The sequence below is a fragment of the Poromitra crassiceps genome, assembly GCF_964638095.1.
Source record: "Poromitra crassiceps genome assembly, chromosome: 11".
NCBI classification, from domain to species: Eukaryota; Metazoa; Chordata; class Actinopteri; order Beryciformes; family Melamphaidae; genus Poromitra; species Poromitra crassiceps.
Genome location: NC_139643.1, coordinates 32,790,548 through 32,814,921, shown reverse-complemented (window position 1 = coordinate 32,814,921; position 24,374 = coordinate 32,790,548). Strand labels below are relative to the sequence as shown.

General features: G+C 43.5%; 1 protein-coding gene across 1 annotated transcript; it reads right to left on the bottom strand.

Annotated features, from left to right (window-relative positions):
• Positions 1–4,130: 4,130 nt before the first annotated feature.
• Positions 4,131–23,387, bottom strand: dazl (deleted in azoospermia-like; the record flags this gene model as incomplete). Its single annotated transcript, XM_083645980.1, has 10 exons — positions 4,131–4,206; positions 6,601–6,617; positions 7,964–7,999; positions 8,621–8,701; positions 11,943–12,088; positions 12,223–12,295; positions 12,388–12,439; positions 13,660–13,751; positions 13,895–14,011; positions 23,130–23,387. 10 exons carry the CDS (start codon positions 23,385–23,387, stop codon positions 4,131–4,133), a joined length of 948 nt encoding a protein of 315 aa, XP_083502106.1.
• Between the last annotated feature and the right edge of the window lie 987 nt (positions 23,388–24,374).

Here is a 24,374-nt window from a genome sequence, read left to right as displayed (position 1 = left end):
CCGTCTGCGCTCCGCCACCGCCCGGCTCCGCCACCGCCCGGCTCCGCCACCGCCCGGCTCCCTCTCCGAGCTCTTCAGGGGGGACGCCTGCTACTGAGGAGTGCTAGCCGCCGCGGCGGCGCGGAGGGAGAGCTGGAGATGGCCACCGTCGTCTCTATCTAAATATAGATGGAAACAGACGCGACCGGGAGGAAGCGGGGAAAGGGAGACGTTGCGTAAGGAGACCCCCCAGTAACCACGCCAATGCTAAAATGCACATATTGTCCCTGAAGCTGTCACGCTTTTACTGTATTGTGACAATAAACATGAGATTTATCTTGTCCCTTGTCACATATTTTTGATGTTTTACATGGCTAAAATGCTAATTGGCTAACAGCTAGCGAAAGCTGGTCTTATAATGTGCCATACAGTAAACACGGTGCATATAGACACAATTCCATATTTCCTCCACACTATTTTAGAGGTTTTTTTGTGTGCATTTATAGTTCAGATCAGGAAGGCTTTTAAAACTGGTTGTACAAAGGACACACAAATTCACATGCTTGTTAGGTACTATCATTTAGCGTTTCATCACAACTATGCATGCACGATGTATTCCTAGCATTTGTGACTCTGATCACTTTTAATGGTTGTGCCACTATCTGACAGTAGTAGTCATTTTAAATGAATGCCTTCACTTATATGAGCGCACAACAGGCTGTACGCATCCTGTCTGTGACGAACAGGTTAGGCTCGTTCATACATATATAGATATATATCTTTTATTTCTTATACATGTTCTCATGTCTTTACATATAGAAATATATGTATACTTTTTATTTCTTGTTCATGTTTATATGAGGCTGATCTGTTATCTCTGACATGATTTGTTTGTTTATGTTATGTCATGCTGTTACGTTACGTCCTGTCATGTCTGAAGTTTGTAGCTCACCGTGAGCTTTTGAAGGTGTTGGGTAGGCTGTGAAACTGAATTGCCCTTCTGGGATAAATAAAGTTGTCTGAATCTGAATCTGAATCTGACAACAAGCCGAAAGTTATGACAACGAAAACACTTTATCTTCTATGTTTCACTTAAGTCTCACTCTCAACACAAGTGTCAACAGAGAGTGGACTTCTTCGGTGAGATGCTCCACTCCCTTTCTAAGAAAAGCAAGACAAGGATGAGGAGAGAGAGAGGGAGAGAGAGAGAAAGAGGGAGAGAGAGAGGTAGAGAGAGAGAAAGAGAAAGAGGGAGAGAGAGAGGTAGAGAGAGAGAGAGACACAGAGAGAGCATGCTGGGAGCATGTCAAGCTGCTTGAGGGGAGGTGTGATCCCCCAAGCAACAAAGTAGTCACCTCAAACTGTGTTTTAATGAGACTGCAGGGAGAGGCTGATGATGACAGTGATGTATTGGTCTGTGGCACAGCTCCTTGCCTAGCCCACTTCTCACTAAAGAGAACAGTTACATTATGAACAAAGGAAGACTATTTTGACAGCTAAACCCTGAGCTACTGCGGCAAGGTCCCTGCATCCAATAGCATCTGTCATCAAAACTTCCAAACCCGCTTATATAGACTGAATCTCAATGACTGGTGACATATTAAGACTACTGTTTGGTCAGTGTGATAAATGACTGGACATCGCTCAGCAAAAGTGGTTCTCAAACATTTTCACGACAAGGACCCCTAAACTGACACAAATTAGACTATGGACCCCCATCTGATAAGATTTTGTCCCAGGGTTCCCCATCTGATAAGAGTTTTGCTTTCAGATGTTTTATTACAGAAAATGTATGAAACCCATAACCAAAATAGGCACACATTCCAGTGTTTCCCCTAGAAAAATGTTCAGGCCTGGAGGGATTTCGAAACTACCTCAACCGCAACGGCGGGGGCCCTCGCTGGCGACGCTAAACCTTTAGCTAACCTGTTCGCATCTATGTTCACAATGGCATCTCAAGTATTATCATACTATTATGGGATGCGATGCGAACAGTTGTATTATGGGATGTTTTGGAACAGCACTGCACGCTGGCACAATGCTCCTAAAAGCAAAATGCTTATTGTTTTGAATGATTTGGTATCTTCTATTACTGTCCACTGTCAACGCCAGTATTGTTGTATTGTAATATATGCCATAAAGCTTTATTGAAATTTTGGGGAGAGCAGAAAAAAAAAGAAATTGCAATTCTTTTTCTGCCCTGGCGGGGGCGCCGTTGGCCTGGCGGGCCCGCCAGGCCTGTAGAATGGTAGGGGAAACACTGCATTCTGCCACTGAATTACTGGACAGAAGGGGAAATAAATCGTTGCCCTTTTTGCTGGGGACCCCCAACGCCCTCAAGGACCCTTGTGGGGGTCCCCGGACCCCACTTTGAGAACCACAGGCTTAGCCGTAAGATTGGCCATGAACACTTCCCTGATGTGTGCTTTTAAAGGCTTCCAAATAGATTTCTGGCCATTTCCCACTCATATTAGACTCAATCACTCAGGTTAAGGTATGTTGGGCACACATACTGTACATTGCCAGGCATAACTAATTGATGGCCCCTGTATGTGGAGAGTGCAGGGCGTTCATGGCTTACTCTAGTCTTCCTTGAAATTACATTTTTCTGGTGATGGCAATACCATTTTGCCTTTTTCTCTTCTTGTGCGTTCAACCGCGCCACGCACGCAGGCACATGCGCACGCACGCACGCGCGCGCGCACACACACACACACACACACACACACACACACACACACACACACACACACACACACACACACACACACACACACACACACACACACACACACACACACACACACACACACACACACACACACACACACACACCTCTCCCCTGCACGCTCACACACATGGCTGGCTGGTGGTGTCCGTTAACGGTGCCAGTTTAGTGAACGGGAAATGATACATGACAGGTCGCTTACGCACCAAATCACCCCCTCCACCTCTCTCTCTCTCTCTCTCTCTCTCTCTCTCTCACACTCTCTCACACTCTCTCACACACACTCTCTCTCTCTCACACACACTCTCTCTCTCTCTCCCTCCCTCTCTCTCTCACACACACACACACCTCTCCAACCCTCCCTCTCTTGATCTGCGCTTGGCACATTTACTCTGTCACGCATATCTTGAGTTCACTTCAACCTGTCACAGTGAGCAGTGGGCTTTATACGTACATTTCGTTATGCCATAATAACAAATGGCACAGAACATCACACAAATCAAAGGATTGACTATGTCTAACCATGAGGTTTTCCCCCAGTCACAACAACAAATGCTCCAGAGTGACTTCTCCTGACTCCTGATATTAAAATGATTTGCTGAGTATCCATCTCTTTCTCAATCATATGACAATGAGGTTTTGTTCAACTGTCCCTAAAGTGTTGTCTGTTTTTGTTACAGTATGGAGCTGTGCGGTGGCAATCGCCTTAAGTTACTATCACATATCCATAGCCCAGTGGTTCTCAATGTGGGGTCAGGGGACCACCAGAGGTCCTTGAGGGCGCTCCAGGGGGTCCCCAAGCAAGATTATCTACGGTTAGACTTCGCCATAGTTTCATTTACAATAAGTTAATACAATTAGAGAATGTTGAAGAATGACTGTTTTGATTATAGCTTCACTGTTATACAGATAGATAGCCTGGAATTCTGGACAAAATCATATTGAACAATACAAAAATATTCTCCAGATTTTTCGGTTTGAAACAAAATCTCACCAAATGGGGGTCGCTGTGGCCTTTGTAGGCTACTGGATTTGAAAAAGGTTTAGAATCACTATTGAAAGGGGGGTAGCCTAATAAAAATTATTCAGAATAAATTAAGGTAATTTCAATATAAAGAGGCTATTTGTACATGAAAATGACATTGATTGAGATATTTTTTTCTTCTACGCGCTAACATCTGCTGCAAGTAGGCTATCTATATCCAACATTGAAAACACATTTTCGCCAGTGACTAGGCTATAGCCTACAATTATTATTATAATTATTACTATTCTGAAGTAGCGTTAGATGCGATTCCTTTTTTGTAGCGTAGTCTACGATATTCCATCTTTATAAACAGCCAAAAGATCTTAATAACTCACCAAAAGAGTCGCTCGGAGGGAAGGGGGGGGTGCTGGACGGAGACGCGCACACACACTTCAGTCAGTAGTTGATGTGTGAAGTGTCTCTCATCTCGTGTCTGTCCCTGTCCAGCCCGCTGTCCTCTGGATGCTCGCACCTGCTGGGATCAAACACACATACTGTACCGTTACAAAGCAAACCTCAAGGAACTGTTCTGCTGCTGCCGCTGCCTGGAGCTCACTGACAGTGACAGGCAGGCAGGCAGCTGTGAAACACACGCTGCCTCTCTACAAGTTACCTCTCTCTCTCCTGTGGAAATGACGTTAGGGTGCATTACTGCCCCCAACTGGAATGGAGTGTGCATCGTCGTGACTTGCAAGCTAGGAGCACAAACCTGCTTGCTTGCAGGCTACCAAATTTCTTCTAATTTTACTTTGTAAAAGATGCTTAGGGGAAATATAATGGAGTAAAAGTATACATTTTATTTAAGAAATGTTAGTGGAGTAAAAGTTGACAAATATAAATACTCCAGTGGCAGTAGATGGCCTACTCCCCAAAAATACTTAGTTTCATTACAGAACACAACACAGGCTGCCTCAAAACACAAAAGGCAGCCTAATCCTATAATCAATTTAGGATACTATAGAAATATGCCAATCACAGCAAAACTACTGTATAATATTCCTACGAGTCCCTATAGAAATATTATAGAAATAGCGACACCAAAGGTGGTTTAAAAAGTCCCATAAAGGAAGCTACATGGTCAGCATAAAAGCTCACTATTGAGCAGCACAGTAAGTATCTATAGAAATATTGGCAAAGGTAGTTTTGGTTCAGTGTCAGGTCAGGGGCTCCTGTCTGGTGGCGGGGTTGTCCGGTTGTCTGGCTACTTGTTTGTGTGTTATGGAGGTCGCCTTTGGAAAATCACACTTTATAAGAAGCTAATCCAGACTTATCCATAATTCAGAAACGTCTGACTGGGGGTGGTGGGGTGTGTGCAGGGCCTGGACAGGGCACTCTGGGGAGTCCAGTCACACCACCAGACTGACAAAAACACAACGCTCTGTGACCTGGAGATGATGGGCTGGTTGCCAGGGCACAGTCAAGCCAAACCTGAGTGAAAAAAGCAGCCACCGACTGACGGGCTGAAGCAGGCTTGGAGGTGGGGACGCTGCGGTCTGCCACGCCATGGAGCCCAACATCACCTGCTAATTGAGATGATGAAATAAAGAGAAAGACCCACTGAATCTCTACAACGACCTGATCAAGTGTCTACAAATACGGATGCTATTTTAACACAAAATATCACAGTCACAAATTGCAGCCCTAGAGCTTGAATGATAATATAATTCAACTTTTATTAACAAAACCTATTAACCGCACAAACATTTCAACTTTGACAGATAAACAAAACAGTGAGAACATTTCCATCAATACAATCAGATGTCTTAACTGTAGTGCACGGGCAGGTACCGAGCACCCTGAGATTCAATGCCCAAACTAAAACCACACAGAACTGAAAGTGAATACAGTGCACTTTAAAATTAAATAGTGATAATTGTTCACTTTTATAAAGTCACAAAAACGCTTGGTGTAAAATCACCTGCCAAATAGTGCAAAGGGTAAACAAAACCAGTATAAAGTGAACTATATACAGTGAACTTCAACAACAAAGAACCAACACAGATACTTAGGATCTTAATTTCAAAGTGGATTAAGAGGGACTTTCCACTCTTGCATACAGCTCGGAAATTGATGAATGACTGGGAAAATTTATGCTGTGATTCTCGAGCGTGAACGTTTGGAACGGTGTGAGAAACACAGGTATGGTGAAAAAGGCAACAAAACAATCGACACCCGGTGAAATAAAAGAGCACAAAATAAACAAGAGAGTGCTTGAAACTAATGTGATGATCAAAGGTGCCCTTAAACCACAGCAGATCAGTTAATAAAGTCTGTTAATCAGAGGAGCATTGGGCCTGAACTGGAGTTAAACAAAGTTATGCATAACAATGCACACTATTCAAATGCTGAAATGACCAAATTGCTGTCAAAAGATTGATGGTACAGTACACATTTATATATATTCTATGTAGAGAGAGTCCTGCAGAGGCCAGAAACCCCCCACCAAGCTAACATTTAAAACATAAATAATAAAACATAAAATTTAAATGGGCACAAAGGGTGAGCTTAAAAGTCTCTTCCATCTTTTCTTTGGGATAATTAACAAAAAGGCAAATAAATGAAGACAGGTGAGCCATCTTTCTAGTACAGTGAGGGTGCTCTTCTTTTTCTGTGTGACTGTGATCCATGTGGGTTAAAAGCAGTTTGACCACAGGACCGCGTGCACCCGACCAATCAGGGCTCGCGGCCAGAGTGACCGTGACCAATCAAGTGCGAGTGATGGTAGCGAGCTGCTGCGGTCTGTGTGTTAAAATGGGTATCAAAAAGCAAGGAGGGGGGGGGGGGGGGTAAGAGAGAAGAGGGCATTCTGGAGTCTTGCGTTGCTTCCAGGTGTCCCGAACGTCCTCCTGTCTCCATGTGGACTCACTGGAGCCACGCCTGTGTCTGAGAGGAGCACAAAGAACAATCACACCACAAGCAGAGACAAGGCGTCCCCGTTTCAATCACACACCCCTCGTGATTCAAGTCTCAACGGTGCAATCAATAATCAATACAGCGAGGACTAGAAGACGGTTGTGCTGACCGTTTTAAAACCTCATCACCCAGATTGTTGGGATTTAGTCCAGAGCACTGTGTGAGGAGGTGCAGTGAGGAGAGAAGAAAGGAGAGGACCACAGCTCAAAACAACTTGGACAAGCAGTGTTGCAGTCAAGTCACTATATCTCCAGTCCCAAGTCTTTGAGTCAGAGTCCAAGTTGAGTCAACATTACCCGAGTCCAAAGTTACTGAACATGAGTGTGAATCCACATGTAGGTGGAACACACGTGCCTGCCCTTGCACAACATTTAATGCCACAGTATTAATATCAATATCTTAGGGACAATTATTAAGGCCCATTATTACAACAAAACGAACAAAAAGAGTCTAAATGCATGAATACGAGTCAAAGTCATCAGTGCTCAAGTCCAAGTTAAGTCACAAGTCCTGAAAATGAATCGAGGACTCAGACTCGAGTCCCAGTCGCACTCGACCACAACACTGTGGACCAGATAGAAGAGAGGGAACAGGGGACACCAAAGATGAAAGAGGAGAGATGACGGGAGGAGCAAGAGAGGACGAGCCAGATGAGGGAGGTGTACGCCAGGGATGGGAAACCACGTGCCATGATGTTTCCGAGTCTGCCGCTTCTCATTCCTATTTCACTGATTGGTTCCACCTCTCTGATTGAAGGTGACCTCATCAGTGGAGCTAGCTGATGTGGTGTGTGTGGTTGGAACGAGAAGACACTCGCTCGCCCATGGCACCTGGTTGCCCATCCCCGGTCCAGGGGGCGGGAACGACAGGACAGCACTACGTTTGGAGTAGTGTTCTACCTGGCAGGTAGCTCAGTGGCCTGTTCACTAGGGATGAAGCAATTACCGGTTTAATGACAACCCGTAATAGAATTCCTGACGGTAAGTCACCATTTCAAATTGTAATTGTCATTCAAACTGAATTTGATTACCCAGACTTTTAAAAACACAGTAAATACTGTCCATCTGGCTCTGAGTTTTCAATATATAACTTGGTGAAAGGTGAAATGATTACCGTGAGTGTATTAATACTTTTTGGGTCTGAGCTTTCAATATAAATGTTGGTGAAATTATTTTATTCAGTGAGTATCAGTACTTTTTGCACATTTTCAGCACATTCTAACAATACTGCGATAATACTGCTAACCGTGGTAATTTTGGTCAGTATAATCATATGAAATGTTCATACCGTTTCAGCTCTACTGTGGACTACACCACAGTCAGCAAAGTCTGGACTCCACAGTCCACCAAGCTCTGGAAATGCGGTATCACATTACAAAATGAGCAGACTGAAAACTGAAGAGTGATGCTTAAAAGATGTGACTGGCTGCCATTTCCAAGTACGTCGAATACACGTTCTACCGTGTAGGTGCAGAAATGCAATGTTGTTTCAAATGACTCATTCTGCGACCAGACAACACCATCTAGTGGCACTTGCACAAACAATGCGGACTGTAGAAAAGGAACACTGGATGAACGCCCCATAGAGGACCATGTAATCCAACGCCCATCTCAAGAGTTATGAGGTTTTCACATAACAAGAGATGTGTTACTTCAAAATGTGGCAGTACATCACTGATATCCACTCATTGTCATGTCCCATAGAGTCACCTGATTGACAGGCCGTGTCCTCTGCTCCGTGGTCCAATGAGGTGGAGTGTACTGCGTGGGAGAGAGAGGGGTCAAAGTTCAGATAGTCAAATAGGCAGACAGAGGTCAACAGACGGGGTGGGGGGTTGGGGGATGGTGACTGGGGGTGGGCAAAGGAACAGTTGGACCTTAAACCAGGCTGATGCCTTCCATCTCATATGCAGGACCATATGTGCTCTGCTTGGGAGACTGCACAGCATGCAGTGTGTGTGTGTGTGTGTGTACCTGGTAGGTATAGGCGTTCTGTGCGTAGTTCACGGGCATCGGTGGGATCATGAACGCTGCATAGTTGGAGTAGGAGTAAGGCTGCAAAGAGAGCCAGGGAGAAACATCAACACCACAGTGCAGCAGGGAAAGTGCGTCTGCGTGTGGCGACTTGCGTTTGCTGAGCAGATGTTAAAATCCATACTGAGTGATTACACCGTCTCTGGGACAGGACTGCAGGTCAAGGCTACAGCAATGAGCAACTACGTCGTTTCTCTCATGTTAGCGAGTCTGCCAAGGAGGCTGCATCTGCTCATGTTTTTAGCAGTTGGTCTTATCTGAATAATTCACCAACTCTGATATATAATTTGGCTACGAGTGAATTCCTTCACAGGGAGGGTGTGATAACATCCAATGAGCTCACTTCATTTGAATTAGGGATGGGGCCGATCTGATCCAATATCGGTATCGGATGCCGATACTGACATAATTCACGGATCGGAATCGGATCGGAATCCGGGGATAAAAATAAATAAAATAAAAATAAAAATAAATAATGCAATACCAGCGCGGGCCACAATTTGCATATGTATAATAGTATCCTTCTTTGCCTTGTATATTTTCTTAAATTTTGTCTGCTTTTTGCAAGGTATATTAAAAAAAAATCTTTAATTGGCCAAATCTTTGCCTATAGCCTAACGTATATTCAAGAAAAATATCGGTATCGGAATAATATCGGTATCGGCAGATATCCAAATTCAGGTATCGGAATCGGATCGGAAGTGAAAAAATGTGGATCGGTGCATCCCTAATTTGAATGTCTTCAGTGGCAAACTGATAGGACATTGATAAGACTGCTCTCCAACTTCACTTTACCTAATTGAATATGATACTCTAGCAAGAGCGTATGATAGCATAATAATTACACACCACACAATATATCTGTTTACTTGATCTGATGAGGCAAGGTCACAGCTCACGTTCTGCTAATGCTAACTGCTCGTCTTGTTCAAAGAGATTCTGGAAAGCTTCTCTGTGTATGTGTGTGTTAAGCCTGGAGCACATCAACCCACTCCAAAGAACTCGCGGCAACGAAGGCAGACTGCTACGTCGCCCCACCGTCGCCTTTTTCGGAGCCAAAAAGTTGCACTTGAACACACCGCAAATACTACATCCGACGGTCAGCTAGCACATACGTTCTGCGCCTGCAGTGTTTGCCTACCATTTTGCTCTCACCACTTAACTCATTGAGTGCCAATGACGACTTTAGTCGTCAATTGCTTTAGTAACGTTGAGTGCCAAAGACGACTAAAGTCGTCAATTGCGTTTTTTGACGGTGGGACGTGTATCAAAGCCAGATCCATCTCCTGTGAAAGTATGGTGGCTGTTGAATGTGTAAAAGCTATTTTAGGGACCCATTAGGTGGCGACAGTGCTCTCCAGATTAGAGAAAGTCCAGGAGAAAAGAGAGAAGAAGTCATGAGGAAACGGAAATCGCATCGATATGCATGAAGCATAACGTTAGCTGTGCCTGTGAACAGCAGTCAATCTGCTGACACCACAATTGAGCCGACACCAGCCTCTTTCTGAAAAGTTACATTATTCTCAGCTGGGAGCCGGGACAGGCTGTGAAAAAGCGGGGGGATGCAGCGCACTTTTCAGTGCAGACGGAGCAAAAGCAGAGCGAGAGCAAACGCAGCGACACTCAGAGTCGCGCAGAGACACTCCCACGAAGGAGGAGGAGGAGGGGGGTGGGGCACGCAGGGCAGCGTACAACACACAACACCCACACAGCAGGCTCGATTGACAGAGACAGGCAAACAAGCTATCTGATGCCCACCAGCAGTAAATCAAGACTAGCAAGAAGGTGTAGGGTCTGCGCACGCAGGGGCCAGCGCTGCTGGTTGCAGCTAAAAAATATTATTTTGCCAAACAAAATTCCTTTGTTTTCACTGTTTTATTGAAGTAAATTATTTTTGAGGTGTCACATCAGAAAATATTACCTTCAGAGTCAGTCATGTGCTTGAAATGCTATATTTCACAAAAGGCTCAATATCTCAGCTTCTAGATGGAAACGCCAATTTTTTCTGTTTTTGACCTATCTTCTCCGGCTGATAACTAAAGAACGGAAAATTATATCAATAAACTGTTTTTTGCTGCTGATACAATAGTCTCATCGTTCTTTGTGCGTGTTTGGTGTTTACATAGTAATATCACACAATATTCTGTGGGCCTCGAGAAATCACTGAAAACGCTCTGAAACTCTGGCACTGGGAGCGTCCGTTCTCCAAAAGTGGCTGGCACTCAATGAGTTAAAGGGTTTCCTAATATAGCTACAGCGCCCCTGTGTGGACCAACCTCTGAATATTAAAGGCAACGTTTAAATTTGATGCACTGCAGGCACTTATTCTTATTCCTAATGTCTGGTGTCATACATGTAGTATTTCAAATACTCAACAAGTTGTGCTGTTGATTGTTTTAATGTTTGTACTTATGAGAAACCGTGTCTTGGGACGCAAGACAAATTTCGGAACCGCCCGAGAAAGGTGACAATTAGGGAGGCACAATATATCGCCAATTATATCGTATCAGCCGATATTAGTCATTTTTTAAATATATCTGCATCGGGCGGATGTTGCAATGTTAATATCGGCTATTGCCATCAGCCAAAATTTCCACATTGAGAGGAAACAATGTGGTAAATCTATGATTTATGGGCTTTTCCAAATGTTTTGGAAATAAAGAAAGACATTACTTTTTCAAATTCACAGTGTTTACATGCGTTTTTCAGTATGTACAAAATTGTATTATCATCAATGTGTTTTCATACAGATCATATCGACATCGGTAAATATCAGTTATCGGCCATAACAGCAATGTTAATATCGGTTATCAGTATCAGCCAAAATGTTCATATCGGTGCATCCCTAGCGACAATAAAGTGAAATATAATCGATAATATTGCAAATGACACTGTTGTTGTAGTCTTTTGCTTGTGGTTGAAGAAAGGAAGAAGCAGAGGAGGAGAAATAAGGAGAACCCACATTAAGTGAGTGATATCATACAGCGACAGGCTCGAGGGGCTTTCCCGAAGGCATGTCGACGTGAAAATATCCATGTATTGCAATGATCGGATGAGATGAAGTTGGAAAAGGAACAGAACGTTTTGTGTGTGCCCTGTCTTCTCGTGCGCACCATGTTGAATCTCCCGAAAATGCCCCCGACAAGGCTGACTAGACCCAACGGTGCGGGACACACCGCAAATACTAGGGCGACAGACGCTCACCGACAGCCCAGACGTTGACGACACCCGATCCATCGGCTCTATGTGTCAGGGGTTTTACCTGATTGTACGGGGGGCTGCCTCCATTGAGCATGGGCGAGGGGGGTTGTGCCATGCCCCCTCCCACAGGTGAGCAGCAGTGGCAGTACATGTACTGGGGTGGGCTCATCCAGGGTGCCGGGCCAACCAGGCGGGGTGGAAAGGACCCTGGATGGGCGGATGGATCAACGGGCAACAAGAAACATGTTTAGTGTTCAAATCTTCTATTTGCACTGTGGTCCCCTCTTAATCCTTCTGGGAACCATCCAATAAACTGACTAACATTCAAATGTGGAGTTCACTGGAATACATACTCTTTTGTTTCAAGATGGCGGGGCCCAGCTTGAGTTTCCGCCCCTTAAAAATGATCTGTGTCTATGGCAGAAAGTGTAAACAGAGGAAATGTTACTCCTCGCTGTACAAAAAGGACAACACTTTCAAAGACCTGCTACTGTACTTGCTCTTACCTCAATGATCGTCTGGACGGGGACATCTTCTTTGAAGTACACAAACCCATACCTTGGAAAGAAAAGAGACTTAACATTGTATCGTCAGAAAACAAAACATTTTAATTTCAGTACCAATACAAATATCCAGTAAAATAAGAAAATTAAAATTGGAATGAAGTAATGAATCATAAAAATACATATTTTTACCAAACATCTGACAGACTATATGATTGATTGATTGATTTTTATTTAGATGTGTCATGCACTTGACAGTGCCCAGCCCTCATGGGCTTACAAGACACACATATGATATATTATGCAGTACAACATACGCCAACGCCGCAGTAATAAAACTAAATCACAGCATAACATAACATTCACCATATCAGCAAAACAAAATCCTTACATCATTTTCTGAACATAACATTTTGCCTTAGCTCCCATGCCTGGGAAAGAAAGTTTCCAATAAAGAAAGTGCCTTTCTTAAAACACAACTCGAGTTTTTCATAATCGTCCATCTCAAAAAAGTCAACATAAATAGAGGACATTTTACTGAACAGTATCTCCCTTACCTCATCATAGACAGTACAATAGAATAGAAAATGAATCTCATTCTCAATTTCACCCAGGTCACAGAGCAAACAAAGTCTGTCTTCTTCAGGGGTAGCATTAAACCTACCAGTCTCCAGTGCCAAGGGCAACGTTCCAGATCGTAACTGTGCACACAAGGACCTTTTTCTTCTGTCGAGATTGAACTTGACATAAGGCTCTACAGAAAAACTGTCTTTTATAAGACGGTAGGTTCTCAACTTAGGCTTAGACCATAAGTCAACGGACCATTTGTCTTTATACAAAAGGAACATATTACTCATGGTCTCCCGGATGTCACAAACTAATCTATTTTGGAAAATAAATGATAAATCATTCGCATAGAATAAAGACATAAGTTCAGTTGTCCAGGGATGTCTATGGGCAATGTCCCAGTTAAATATCTGTTTGGTCAGTCTCTGATCAGACATCCTCACAAGTCTGTTCCATAATCGCAGCATTTGACCGTGATGTCTGATGTTTGGAGATTCCCATCCCATATCCCCACTGATGGCCAGAACTGATGTGCATTTATGAACTCCTAAAAAATAATATATACTATATAATATATACTATACACTCACATTAAAATGCAATGGTCTGTAAAAAGATCTTGTAGCCAAAACTTGTACATGCTGGCAATTATTCAAAATAAAAAAGTACTCATACATACAGTACTTGGGCATCTCCGACAGTACTCACCCTTTGGAGATCCCTCCTCGGTAAGTGATAATTTTCACTTCCTTGACAGCACCATATCCTTCAAAGAGTTCCCGGATTTCGAGTTCCTCCACCTAAAAAGGTGTCAAGAATTACAGATTTTTTAAAACAAAATGGGGGTGGAGTGGGCATACCTGAGCATGTTAAGTCCAGTATTGTACACGACATTGTATAGATGAAATACACTGCACAAAAATTTGACTTTAACGTTACTCACCACCAGGTCAATCCCACCAACAAAGATGGTGTTGGGAGTCAGCTTGCCCTCAGGTAGAACGTAGCCATTTGACATCTTCAGGGAAGCCTGGTAGCTGCTCCTTTTCTTCTGGAACTCCTAACGAACCACGCACATATGTTTTTGTATGAATTTGAGCAGAGCAATAACATTATTTAGCTTAACTATATTCCAGAAACCAAAGGCTTGCGTGTGATTGGATCGTCTGGAATGGCTTCAGTTCAAAGACAAAGCGAGACATGAGCATATAACGTTATCTTTGTGCAACCGGGCCCTGGCCTTTGATTTACAGGTGATTGAAGCTTGGTTGACAACCGAATTTATGGCCTCAAATCCAGAGATTACATGACAGAGAATGAGTTGTCGGTTCAATGATGCATTTGTCGGACTATTAAGTCAGGTTATTGCGATCGATTTGACGAGATCGTTTCAGCCTTCCTTAAACTAATTTACAAGTTGTGGGAAAAAACGAAATCCCACACTAAACGTGCAGGCACCGATAGCTACAGCAGCTAGCTAGTGCGCCTTTTTGTTCTTTAGGGTTCATGCTTCATCGGACATCGTGGCTAACTTTGCGAACTCGAGAAAGTTAAGGTTATCAATCATCAAGCAACCAATACAATCAGGTCTTTTGTATGGCTGCCAATGTAATAACGCAATACTGTGTCGTGTAGAAGTGTCAATGACTTACCATGTCTAAAACCATTAAAACGAATAAATTAGCTACAGTGCACACTGACGCCCCAACAAAGTTGCCGATTGTTCTTCTGCCTGACGACAAGTGTCAACATGGCTGCCGAAGGAGCCAATTGAAGGACACGCCCAACTCATGCACATGGAACATCCTATTTGCTACTAAAAAGTAGGCCTATCGATTTAGCCTATTTGCGAAAACACACCAGGAAAATTAGCCAAAAGCTAAAGTAAGTAGATTCAAATCAGTAATGAAAATTGCCGCTGCTCCTTGAAAAACAAAATGCATTTATTTTGGTGGCAGGCTTGGCGATCATTAGGTGTAAACTATTCCCCCTTTTTTACCATAAACCAAGCATATATGGAGCAGATTTGGCACATTTTTGGTTTGATCTAAAATGTTGCATGTGTGCCTAGCGCAGTGTACTCAGAAGGGCGATTTGTTAGTATTTGGAATGCACCATTACATTACTGGTTTGTTGATTGATTAATAGCGTTAAATGAAGTGGATTCTGCCAATATCACCTATAATCGCTATTAGATACACCCCCAGAGCCATACTAGAGAATGTGAATTTGACTGTCATCTCTCACATGAACTACTGAAGGACACCTTTCTTAGATCAGCACAGTAGGTATATTATATATATTAGTGATACCTGATGAACTAATGGCATGGAAACATGACAGTGACAGGCTAACATTACTTGATGAACTTCTGAGTTCTAAATTGTAATTGCTTTTAATGACTTCTGACTGTTAACGAATGATTCCTCTGAATTTCAACAGTCAAGCTCTTCGTTGACAACAGTCAGGGTGTCGACCCTGCATATTGAGACTGATGAGGAAGATGAAATGGTACAAGCCAATGATGGTGAAACCAATAGCAACTGAGAGCTCTGAGTAATCCTGTGACGAATAATGACAACCAGCTAGATTGTGTCTCCCGATAGCAACTGTAGTGACACAGCAGTCATACTGTAGCTGCCTGCAGCCGGTCTTTGCCGGTCCAGAACACCTCCTCCAACTTGTACCAGGACCAGCAGCCAACTGGGCCTGACCAGTGGCCTGTCTATCCCCAGTACCCCGGGGTCCACCCGCTATGCCGACCACCCGCAATGCCGACCTTAGGTTTAGGCGTGGGGGTGGGAGAGGTTAGGTTTTGGGTTAGGGTCTGGGGGAGGTTAGGTTTAGGCATGGCATGGGGAGAGGTTAGGTTTGGCGTGGGGGCTGGGAGAGGTTAGGTTTTGGGTTAGGGTCTGGGGGAGGTTAGGTTTAGGCATGGCATGGGGAGAGGTTAGGTTTGGCGTTGGGGCTGGGAGAGGTTAGGTTTTGGGTTAGGGTCTGGGGGAGGTTAGGTTTAGGCATGGCATGGGGAGAGGTTAGGTTTGGCGTGGGGGTGGGAGAGGTTAGGTTTTGGGTTAGGGTCTGGGGGAGGTTAGGTTTAGGCATGGGGGGAGGTTAGGTTTGGCGTGGGGGCTGGGAGAGGTTAGCTCCACCGACACGCTGCACGCCGCCTCGCTCAGCTGGTTCTGCTTGTGGGCTATCGGCATTGCGACCTGTCGGCACTGCGGCCTGTCGGCACATAGACGCGGCACCAGTACCCCACCATCAGAATCAGCTTTATTGACCAAGTATGTACACATAGAAGGAATTTGACTCCGGTTTGCATCCCCATCCCACCAACTTCCAAAGTATCTCCTTTCGCTATATGGAGAACCTCCAAGCTCTGTCCTGAGTGGACAGAAGTCCTCAAAAAAGGGGAAAGGAGAGCATACAGAGGAACAGCTGGTAGTTCTGTCATAGAGGAAAAAGACCTTTGAGCTTTGTGTCAATCTCTGGCCCCTGACTTCAGGATGCCTCCAGCTATTCTACAATCCGAAAGCCCTCCACTAGGCACTTGGCAGAATGTGGGACCAACGCAGAGCTGGACGATGAATCATGTCCAGAAAGGAAGAGGTCCATATCATTTTTAATGCAATTATAGGCTATACAAAGTGGAAGGAACATTCACAACACACACGCACCACATAGCAAAACACACTTTTGAATTAGCCTTTAATGCATAGACACATACTGTAGGACGTTGCACGGAAGCTATGACCAGATAGGCCTAGCTCAATCTAAGAAAAAATATATAAAACCACAAAAAACTCAAATGTTAGGTTAATTTAGCGATCCTAGTTTGAAAATGAAGAAATCGCCCCAAAAAATACTCAGACATGAAATCCACGACATTCAGTGTTAAATCATGGGTTCTCTAATGTAGTTTTGTGGATGAGACCTTGAGCTGCTGTAGCCATCGCTTTGGTGAATAACTTCAGCCTACAACTAAACTTCATGATATATAGTGGGAGGATCCCAGGTTTGGTGTCACTCTCAGCTATATGACAGCAGAGGAATCATGTAAAACAAACGTGCACAAATAATAACAGACAACTCCCTTCTATTTGGCTCTTTTTATCTGACCGCCTGTTGTATCAGCTGACCTGCAGGCCTTGAAGAGGAAGAAGCACTTATTGCAGGGTGAAGAAAACAGCCACATCAACACGGACGTCCTGATGGCTTGCTGCCAAGGCCATCAAGGGTGTCAACCAGAACATGTAAGAGACGTGTCAGGCAATATAGGATTGATCATATTTTTGTGAAATAGGCGTTCCTTTTTTGGCTTGTGACCCCTTAATATGAAGCGATGGCTTCTTGCAACCCCCTGTCAAAGACAGCCCAACCAGAGAGTGATTTTCCAATTTCAGGTTGTTTTATTTGATATCACAGAAAGCCTGAAACTTTCCAGTGATTTACAAGACAAAATCAAAACATAGAAAAAGGAAAAGTCATGATGATTCATTTGTATGATAGAAACATGATTTTTTTTTTAATCCCATGAATTTGAGATGAATGACTTGGGTGTAGCACTAGCTGTAGCAGTACCCGTTTCACTCAAATGCTGGTTCATGTTTGAAGACATTTTTGTTTGCCTTGCAGATTAATTGACTTATTATACAATGACTATAACAGTCTGTGACAGCTGTGAATTTAAAATACATTTTTGAGTTACAGCGGTAGATGAAAGCTGCAAAGATATGATATTTCCCTTCAGGAATCTATGGATGTGCTGCACATTACAAAGCTTTAGCAAAACCTTTCAATAAAGTAATTCCACCACAATCTCCTGGAATGTCCCGGAATCTTTTCTGTTCATGTTATCTTCCTCTTTCTCGTTTCAGGTGAGTGCGACTATGGCGGCAGGGTGACAGAATGACAAAGACAGGCGTCTGCTGCTGTCTCCTCTGTCTATCTTCTACAGCCGGGAGTTGATAGAGCATGAGCGCTACCACCTGTGTGAGGGGGATCTGTATTATGTCCCACCATCATGGCCCCTATCAGGTACTGTCAAAGCACCACATGCCTAAATTATTGATTGATTGATTTTTATTCTTGTGTGTCATGCACCCTAAGGTGCCCAGCCCCCATGGGCTTATGAGACACAAACAAAACACAACATAACACAGCGCTGCAGTGGTACAAAACAGATCATTACATCACTCTCTAAACAAAATGTCCTGTCTTTGTTCCCAGGCCTGACAGATACAATTGGCTATGAAGAAGGTTCCTTTTGTCTTCACACAACTCGTTTCTCATAATCATAAAAAAAGAAAGAAAAGTCAACATAAATCGAGGATATTTTTACTAAAGAGTACATCCCTTGCATCATCGTATGCAGTACAAGTAGAACAAAAAATTAATTTAATTTTCAATTTTGTTTAACTCACATAGTAAACGGAGTCATAGGACACTATATGACGCTACATCAAAGAGTGCAGTGCCAATCCAACTCTTGCCTGATGTCGTACATAGCACATCATTTCACAACAACACAACATAGCACATAATTTCTACAGTTATCATTTCTGATTAACTACTTTCTGATAGAATACTTTTTTCTATTGTTTTTAGGCTTATGTGAATTACTTTCGAAATCTAGCATGCCGATCCTACTGTGTTTGGACGTCATAGCAACGCTGACATCACTAAAGACAAAGAGACCAATCAGCTGCTGGATGGAGTGCTGCTGACTCTGCCCAGACAGTCAGGAGGCGAGGGATTGGTGTATGTATTGAAAAGACTTGGCCTGCTTCCCCAGGTGCTGCTGTGCTCCCAGTGTGCCTTGCCAAGTACATCTGTGTTAAGAGAACACAAAGGAATGTCACTTCTCAGTGACTGTAACACTGTAGCCTACTAGCCTGGTCCTGCTGCTAGCTGTACCCTGACTCTTTGCAGCTGTAGCTGGATGGGAGGTCTAGGTATACCATTGAACCCCACTTGATAAGTCCCATAGAATCCCATCTGAGAAGATTTGTGTTATTCGATATGATGATGATGATGATGATTCAAGATTCAAGATTCAAGATTTTTATTGTCACTCCGTAGTACAAGTATCACGTGTGAAATTCTTGTGCTGTGGACTCCGTTTACAACTAGGGATGTCAATTTTCGGTTAATTTCACTTTCGATTAACCGACGCTAATAATCGATTAACCTATCGGTTAATTCATAATTTTTTAATATTAAAAAAAAAAAAAAAAAAAAAAAATTTTTTTTTTTTTGTCTATTTACTCAATGAACTCATGCCCAAACAAGGCGTGTCTATTTAGATGCTGAAATGTTAATGCTTTTTGTGTTAGAATTTCTAACACTAAAAGCATTAACAAGCATTAACAAAAAGCATCAACATTTCAACACAAATTCTTTTTGTGTTAGAATTTGTAACACAAAAAGCATTAACATTTCAGCATCTAAATAGACACGCCTTGTTTGGGCATGAGCTCATTGAGTAAATAGACCAAAAAAAAAAAAAAAAAATTTTTTTTTTTTTTTTTTTTTTTTTAATATTAACTGATAGACCGACAGCAATAACCGAACAACGACGTTAGCGACGGTTAATCGATTAACGGTTAACCGTTGACATCCCTGTTTACAACATAAATATAACAGGGCATATGAGTGCAAAAACAACAAGAGACACAAGAAGCAATAAGGCAGTAGAGTGATAAGACAAGTCAGAGACAGTGGCATATTCACTGCACATAGCACATGTCATGTGCATACTTTAGACGTACTTAAACATTTTAAATTCGACGTTCTGTTTGCACAGGTGCAAATAGCATATACCTAATTAAACATACAATTAAACATTAGACATACATAATGTTAGCAGCTACAGTACGGTACAGTACAGCTACTACACTATTTGTGTATGTTAAGGAGTCTCGTGGCCTGTGGGAAGAAACTGTCCCTCAAGCGATTTGTGCGTGCTTTTGGGACCCTGTATCTCCTCCCTGAGGGTAACAGGGAGAACAGGCTGTTGTGGGGATGGTTTGTGTATTTGATGATCTTCAGGGACCTCCTGAGGCACCGCTGGTTATACAGCATTATATGATAATGATGATGATGATGATGATGAAAACCAATGCATTCATACTAGTTAAAATCAAAATATGTTAAATTTGGGGGCACAGTCATTTCATGTCTCGGTATGAAACTTCATCACATGGGAGTATGGACTATTGACACAGGAGCAGAGTGTAAAGTAAACGGACTGGCCTGCGTGGGATTGTGCAGACAGTTTGTTCTGAAGACAAACACTAGATGGCAGCAAAGGCAAAACATTATTCAACAGCAGTCTCTTCTTGATGGAGGAGATGAGATAGCTGGCACAGGACCCACAGTGGCAGTTTAAATACTGAAGCTGTTCTCTGGTTTTTGTTGGGTTTGATGAAGAGAGAGAGAGTCTAGAGCAGGGGTAGGGGTTCCCAACCTTTTCTGGCTTGTGACCCCACTTTGACGTCCTAGGGACCCAACGCATTCAGATTTCGGTACATCGGTAATTATCCTCCGTGATATCATCAATGATGTCACATACAGTTACAGTATGCTGACGTTTTTTCCTCAGAATTCTGAGTTTAATCTCAGAATTCAGACTTTTTTATCAGAATTCTGACTTTAATCTGAGAATTCTGACCTTTTCCCTAAAAATTCTGACATTACACACAGAATTATTTCTTTAATGTCAGAAGTCGTCTAACTTTTCCCCCTCAGAATTCTTTCTTTTTTCTTCAGACCACCAGATCGCCTCCACTTTGTCTCCGAGTTGAGCACAGTACTGCCAACACTGAGCTGTGTGACCATGGTGTTATGAAGAATGATGATGCTGAGGACATGGAGCGGGAGCCATACAGTACTTCTACTACTCTACCAGTAACCTCAACCAACTTTGACAGCTGCTTTCTAGACCTCAGACAGACTGCAGCTGCAGCTCAGTCCTGAGTGGACAGAAGCCCCTGAGAAAGAGGAACACTGTAGACTTCTGTTGAGATGAGTGAGAGCTAGGCCTACCTTCAAAACGAATGGCCATGTCTCCAAACTTGTGTTAACTTCTCTTCTCTGCCTCCAGGACTCCTTCAAGCTATTCTACTGTCCAAAAAGCCGTGCAGAAAGAAACGTTGGGAGAGCTGGAGGATGAGGCCAAACTGATCGGTCCAGCACCACAAAGCATCTCTTTAACACCTAACGTTACGTATGTGACCTACCTCTGTTGGCTCATTACCGTGTTATTTACTGCAGTGTTTCTGTTCTTAAAGAAACATAGGACAACCGAGTATCTACAGTAGCATTTAGTCATTACATTATCTAAATGTAGTTGATAATGACACGGAGGAAGCTCCTGTCACTTCTGATGTTTTCCTCAATGATAGGCTGTAGACTTACTGTATGTGATGATGTATTTTATTAAGAGCAAGTACTTCTAAAGAGGCAATATTCCTAAGATGCATGGTGCATCAAAACACTCACATGGGGCGGGGCGGCTGTAGCTCAGGAGGTAGAGCGGGTCGTCACTAATCGCTTTGGATGAAAGAGGTCGGTGGTTCGATTCCCGGCTCCTCCAGTCTGCATATCGAAGTGTCCTTGGGCAAGATACTGAACCCCAAATTGCTCCTGATGGTGTGCCAGCCCAGCACCCTGTGTATGAATGGGTGAATGTACCTACTGATTGTAAAGCGCTTTGGATAAAAGCGCTATATAAATGCAGGCCATTTACCATACCATTTTACATGGTTTTGTGCTTTGCTTGCAGGTTAATTAGTGGTTATACTGTGTATCACCATATGCAAAATCATATTTAGGCTATTATTTTAACAACAAGCTGCCTCTGTCTCACCTAAACCATTTACCTGCAGACTAATTTTCAATGTTCGTAAGCAAAACGCAGACCAGGGAAAATGAATAATAACCTGATGGTATCTATCCTCTCTATAGACTCAAAAACTTGTATAAGACATCATTTATTTTATGTGCTGCATCCACAATGACCTTGTGTTAAAAATGGGTACTGGCTAGAGTGACTTTTGATATCAAGTAATTGCTTTTCAGAAAAAAGTGGACTCCTTTATTTTATTTCGCATTTACCCTTGAAGAAGGTATCTTGGCATTTATCCTTGAGTAACGACACCATAATAATTTGTCCCTGAAGCGCAAGCAAAACCAATGCAAGGCTTTGATTTCTATTGATTTTATGGAGGGTGGTAGGCTATTTGTGCCATTTTATTAGTTAATCCTGTAGTGGATACACCTCCTAATGTAAGGCCAATTAAAGTTGAGTTGAGGGTCTCAAGTGCAACCCATAGCATAGCCGAATGCGAACCACAACTATTTCAGAATATGTTTTGAGATATATTTCAAAACATACACCAGTCAAAGAAGTAGAGTCCTGCCTGCACACTGCTGTACACTTCTCCCAGTAGATTTATTGTATGACGTTTGGGTCATTTGTCACCGAAACGTCCTACAATAAATCTAGTGGGAGAAGTCTACAGCAGTGTGCGGACTCTACGTAGGACCATAGGACACAGACGTGAGGAGGTCTGTCTGAAGGTATGATGGGCTATATACTCATCCTAGAGGGAGGGAGGGAAGTTGAGAGGAAGCAGAGTCAGAGGGGGAGGGACAGAGGGGAGAGGGAGAGTGAGGGACAGAGAGAGAGGGACACAAAGAGGGAGGGAAGGAGAGAGAGGGAGGGGAGAGATACAGAGAGAGAGAGGGAGGGGAGAGAGAGAGGGACACAAAGAGGGAGGGAAGGAGAGAGAGGGAGGGGAGAGAGACAGAGAGAGAGGGAGGGGAGAGAGAGAGGGACACAAAGAGGGAGGGAAGGAGAGAGAGGGAGGGGACAGAGACAGAGAGAGAGGGAGGGGAGAGAGAGGGACACAAAGAGGGAGGGAAGGAGAGAGAGGGAGGGGACAGAGACAGAGAGAGAGGGAGGGGAGAGAGGGAGGGACACAAAGAGGGAGGGAAGGAGAGAGAGGGAGGGGCATCAAATAGGGAGGGGGGATGCTCACTCTCCTGAAACTAAAGAAGTAGGTAGAGATACTGTGTATGCCTGCCCATATATACATAGCCTACACACACACACACACACACACACACACACACCGGCTAATAGCGTTAAAGCTCGTATTCCCACATCTTACCTTTTGCACCAACAGCACCGTCTGTTGCCCGGCCAGGTCGCCCAGGTAGGCCCTCCCTTCCCCGGCCAGGTTGTCCAGGTAGGCCCTCCCTTTCTCAGCCAGCTTGCCCAGGTAAGCCCTCCCTTCCCCGGCCAGGTTAGTCAGGGCATCCCTCAGCTCCTGGATCATCCCGGAGGAGGAGGAGCGCCTCTCCTCCACCGATACACACAGCAGCCAGGCGGCCAGGCACAGCGCACACAGCCGGCTGGAGACAAACATGCCAACAGCCAGCTAAATAACACTACCGCAAACCTACACTCTGCTATGTGGTACAAGTGCTTGGTCACATTGCGTTACATGGAGCCGATGGAGGCCAACTCGGCAGTCAACTATCTTAAACATTAGTACGTTTTAAATTCTACATCCTCTTGGGGAAACTTGTAGCGTCAAAGAGACGTCTGCAGTGCCACCTAGCGTTGCTGTGTAGAATATGCAACACGTTTCCAGAGGCTGCTGAGTGCTAAGGGTTTCTGTTAAAGGCTCCATAAAGTAGTGTTTTAAGCAGAGGTGGAAAGTAGGCTACTCAAGTAGAAGTTCACATTTTGGTTGTATTTCAATATCAAAACAGCATTTATAGGTGCATGTCCAACTAAAGAAAAGAGGGAATATAGGTTAATCAATGCATTTTTTGGCTTTGTTGTTTGTAGGCTTATAAAACATTTATAAAATGATTGCCAATTTTTTTTTTTTTTATTCATTCACCTACCCTCGCCTATATCTGGAAATCAATAGTTCTCAACCTTTATGGTGCTGTGGCACATTTGATTCAGCCAAGGCACACCAGAGGACTAGTATGATCCAGCATCCAAGGCAAAGACAAGGAGCTGCCGACCATGGCACAAATTACATTAAAATAGAGAACAGGCCAGCACACTAAAATGTCCTCGTTTTATATCAAGTCATCTGAAACAAACAGCAGCAACGGACGTTTCAGCCAAAAGGCCTTCTTCAGTGTTGTCCATTTTTAATCAGTCCTTGTTGGTCCTGCACCATTAATTATGCTTCCATTCTGTTTGTGTTCCAGTGCCATGTGCCCTCATTAATGCTAATGATTACACCTGTGTTATTTCCTGCTTTACCACCTCAAAAGGTTGCTGTGAAATGAGCCTATTCCCTGTGACTTGCAGAGTGAGAGAAGCAGAGGTGTAGAGTGATACAAAATAGACCAGGAGTGTCTGTCTTAATCAGAGCAGCACTAATCTTTCA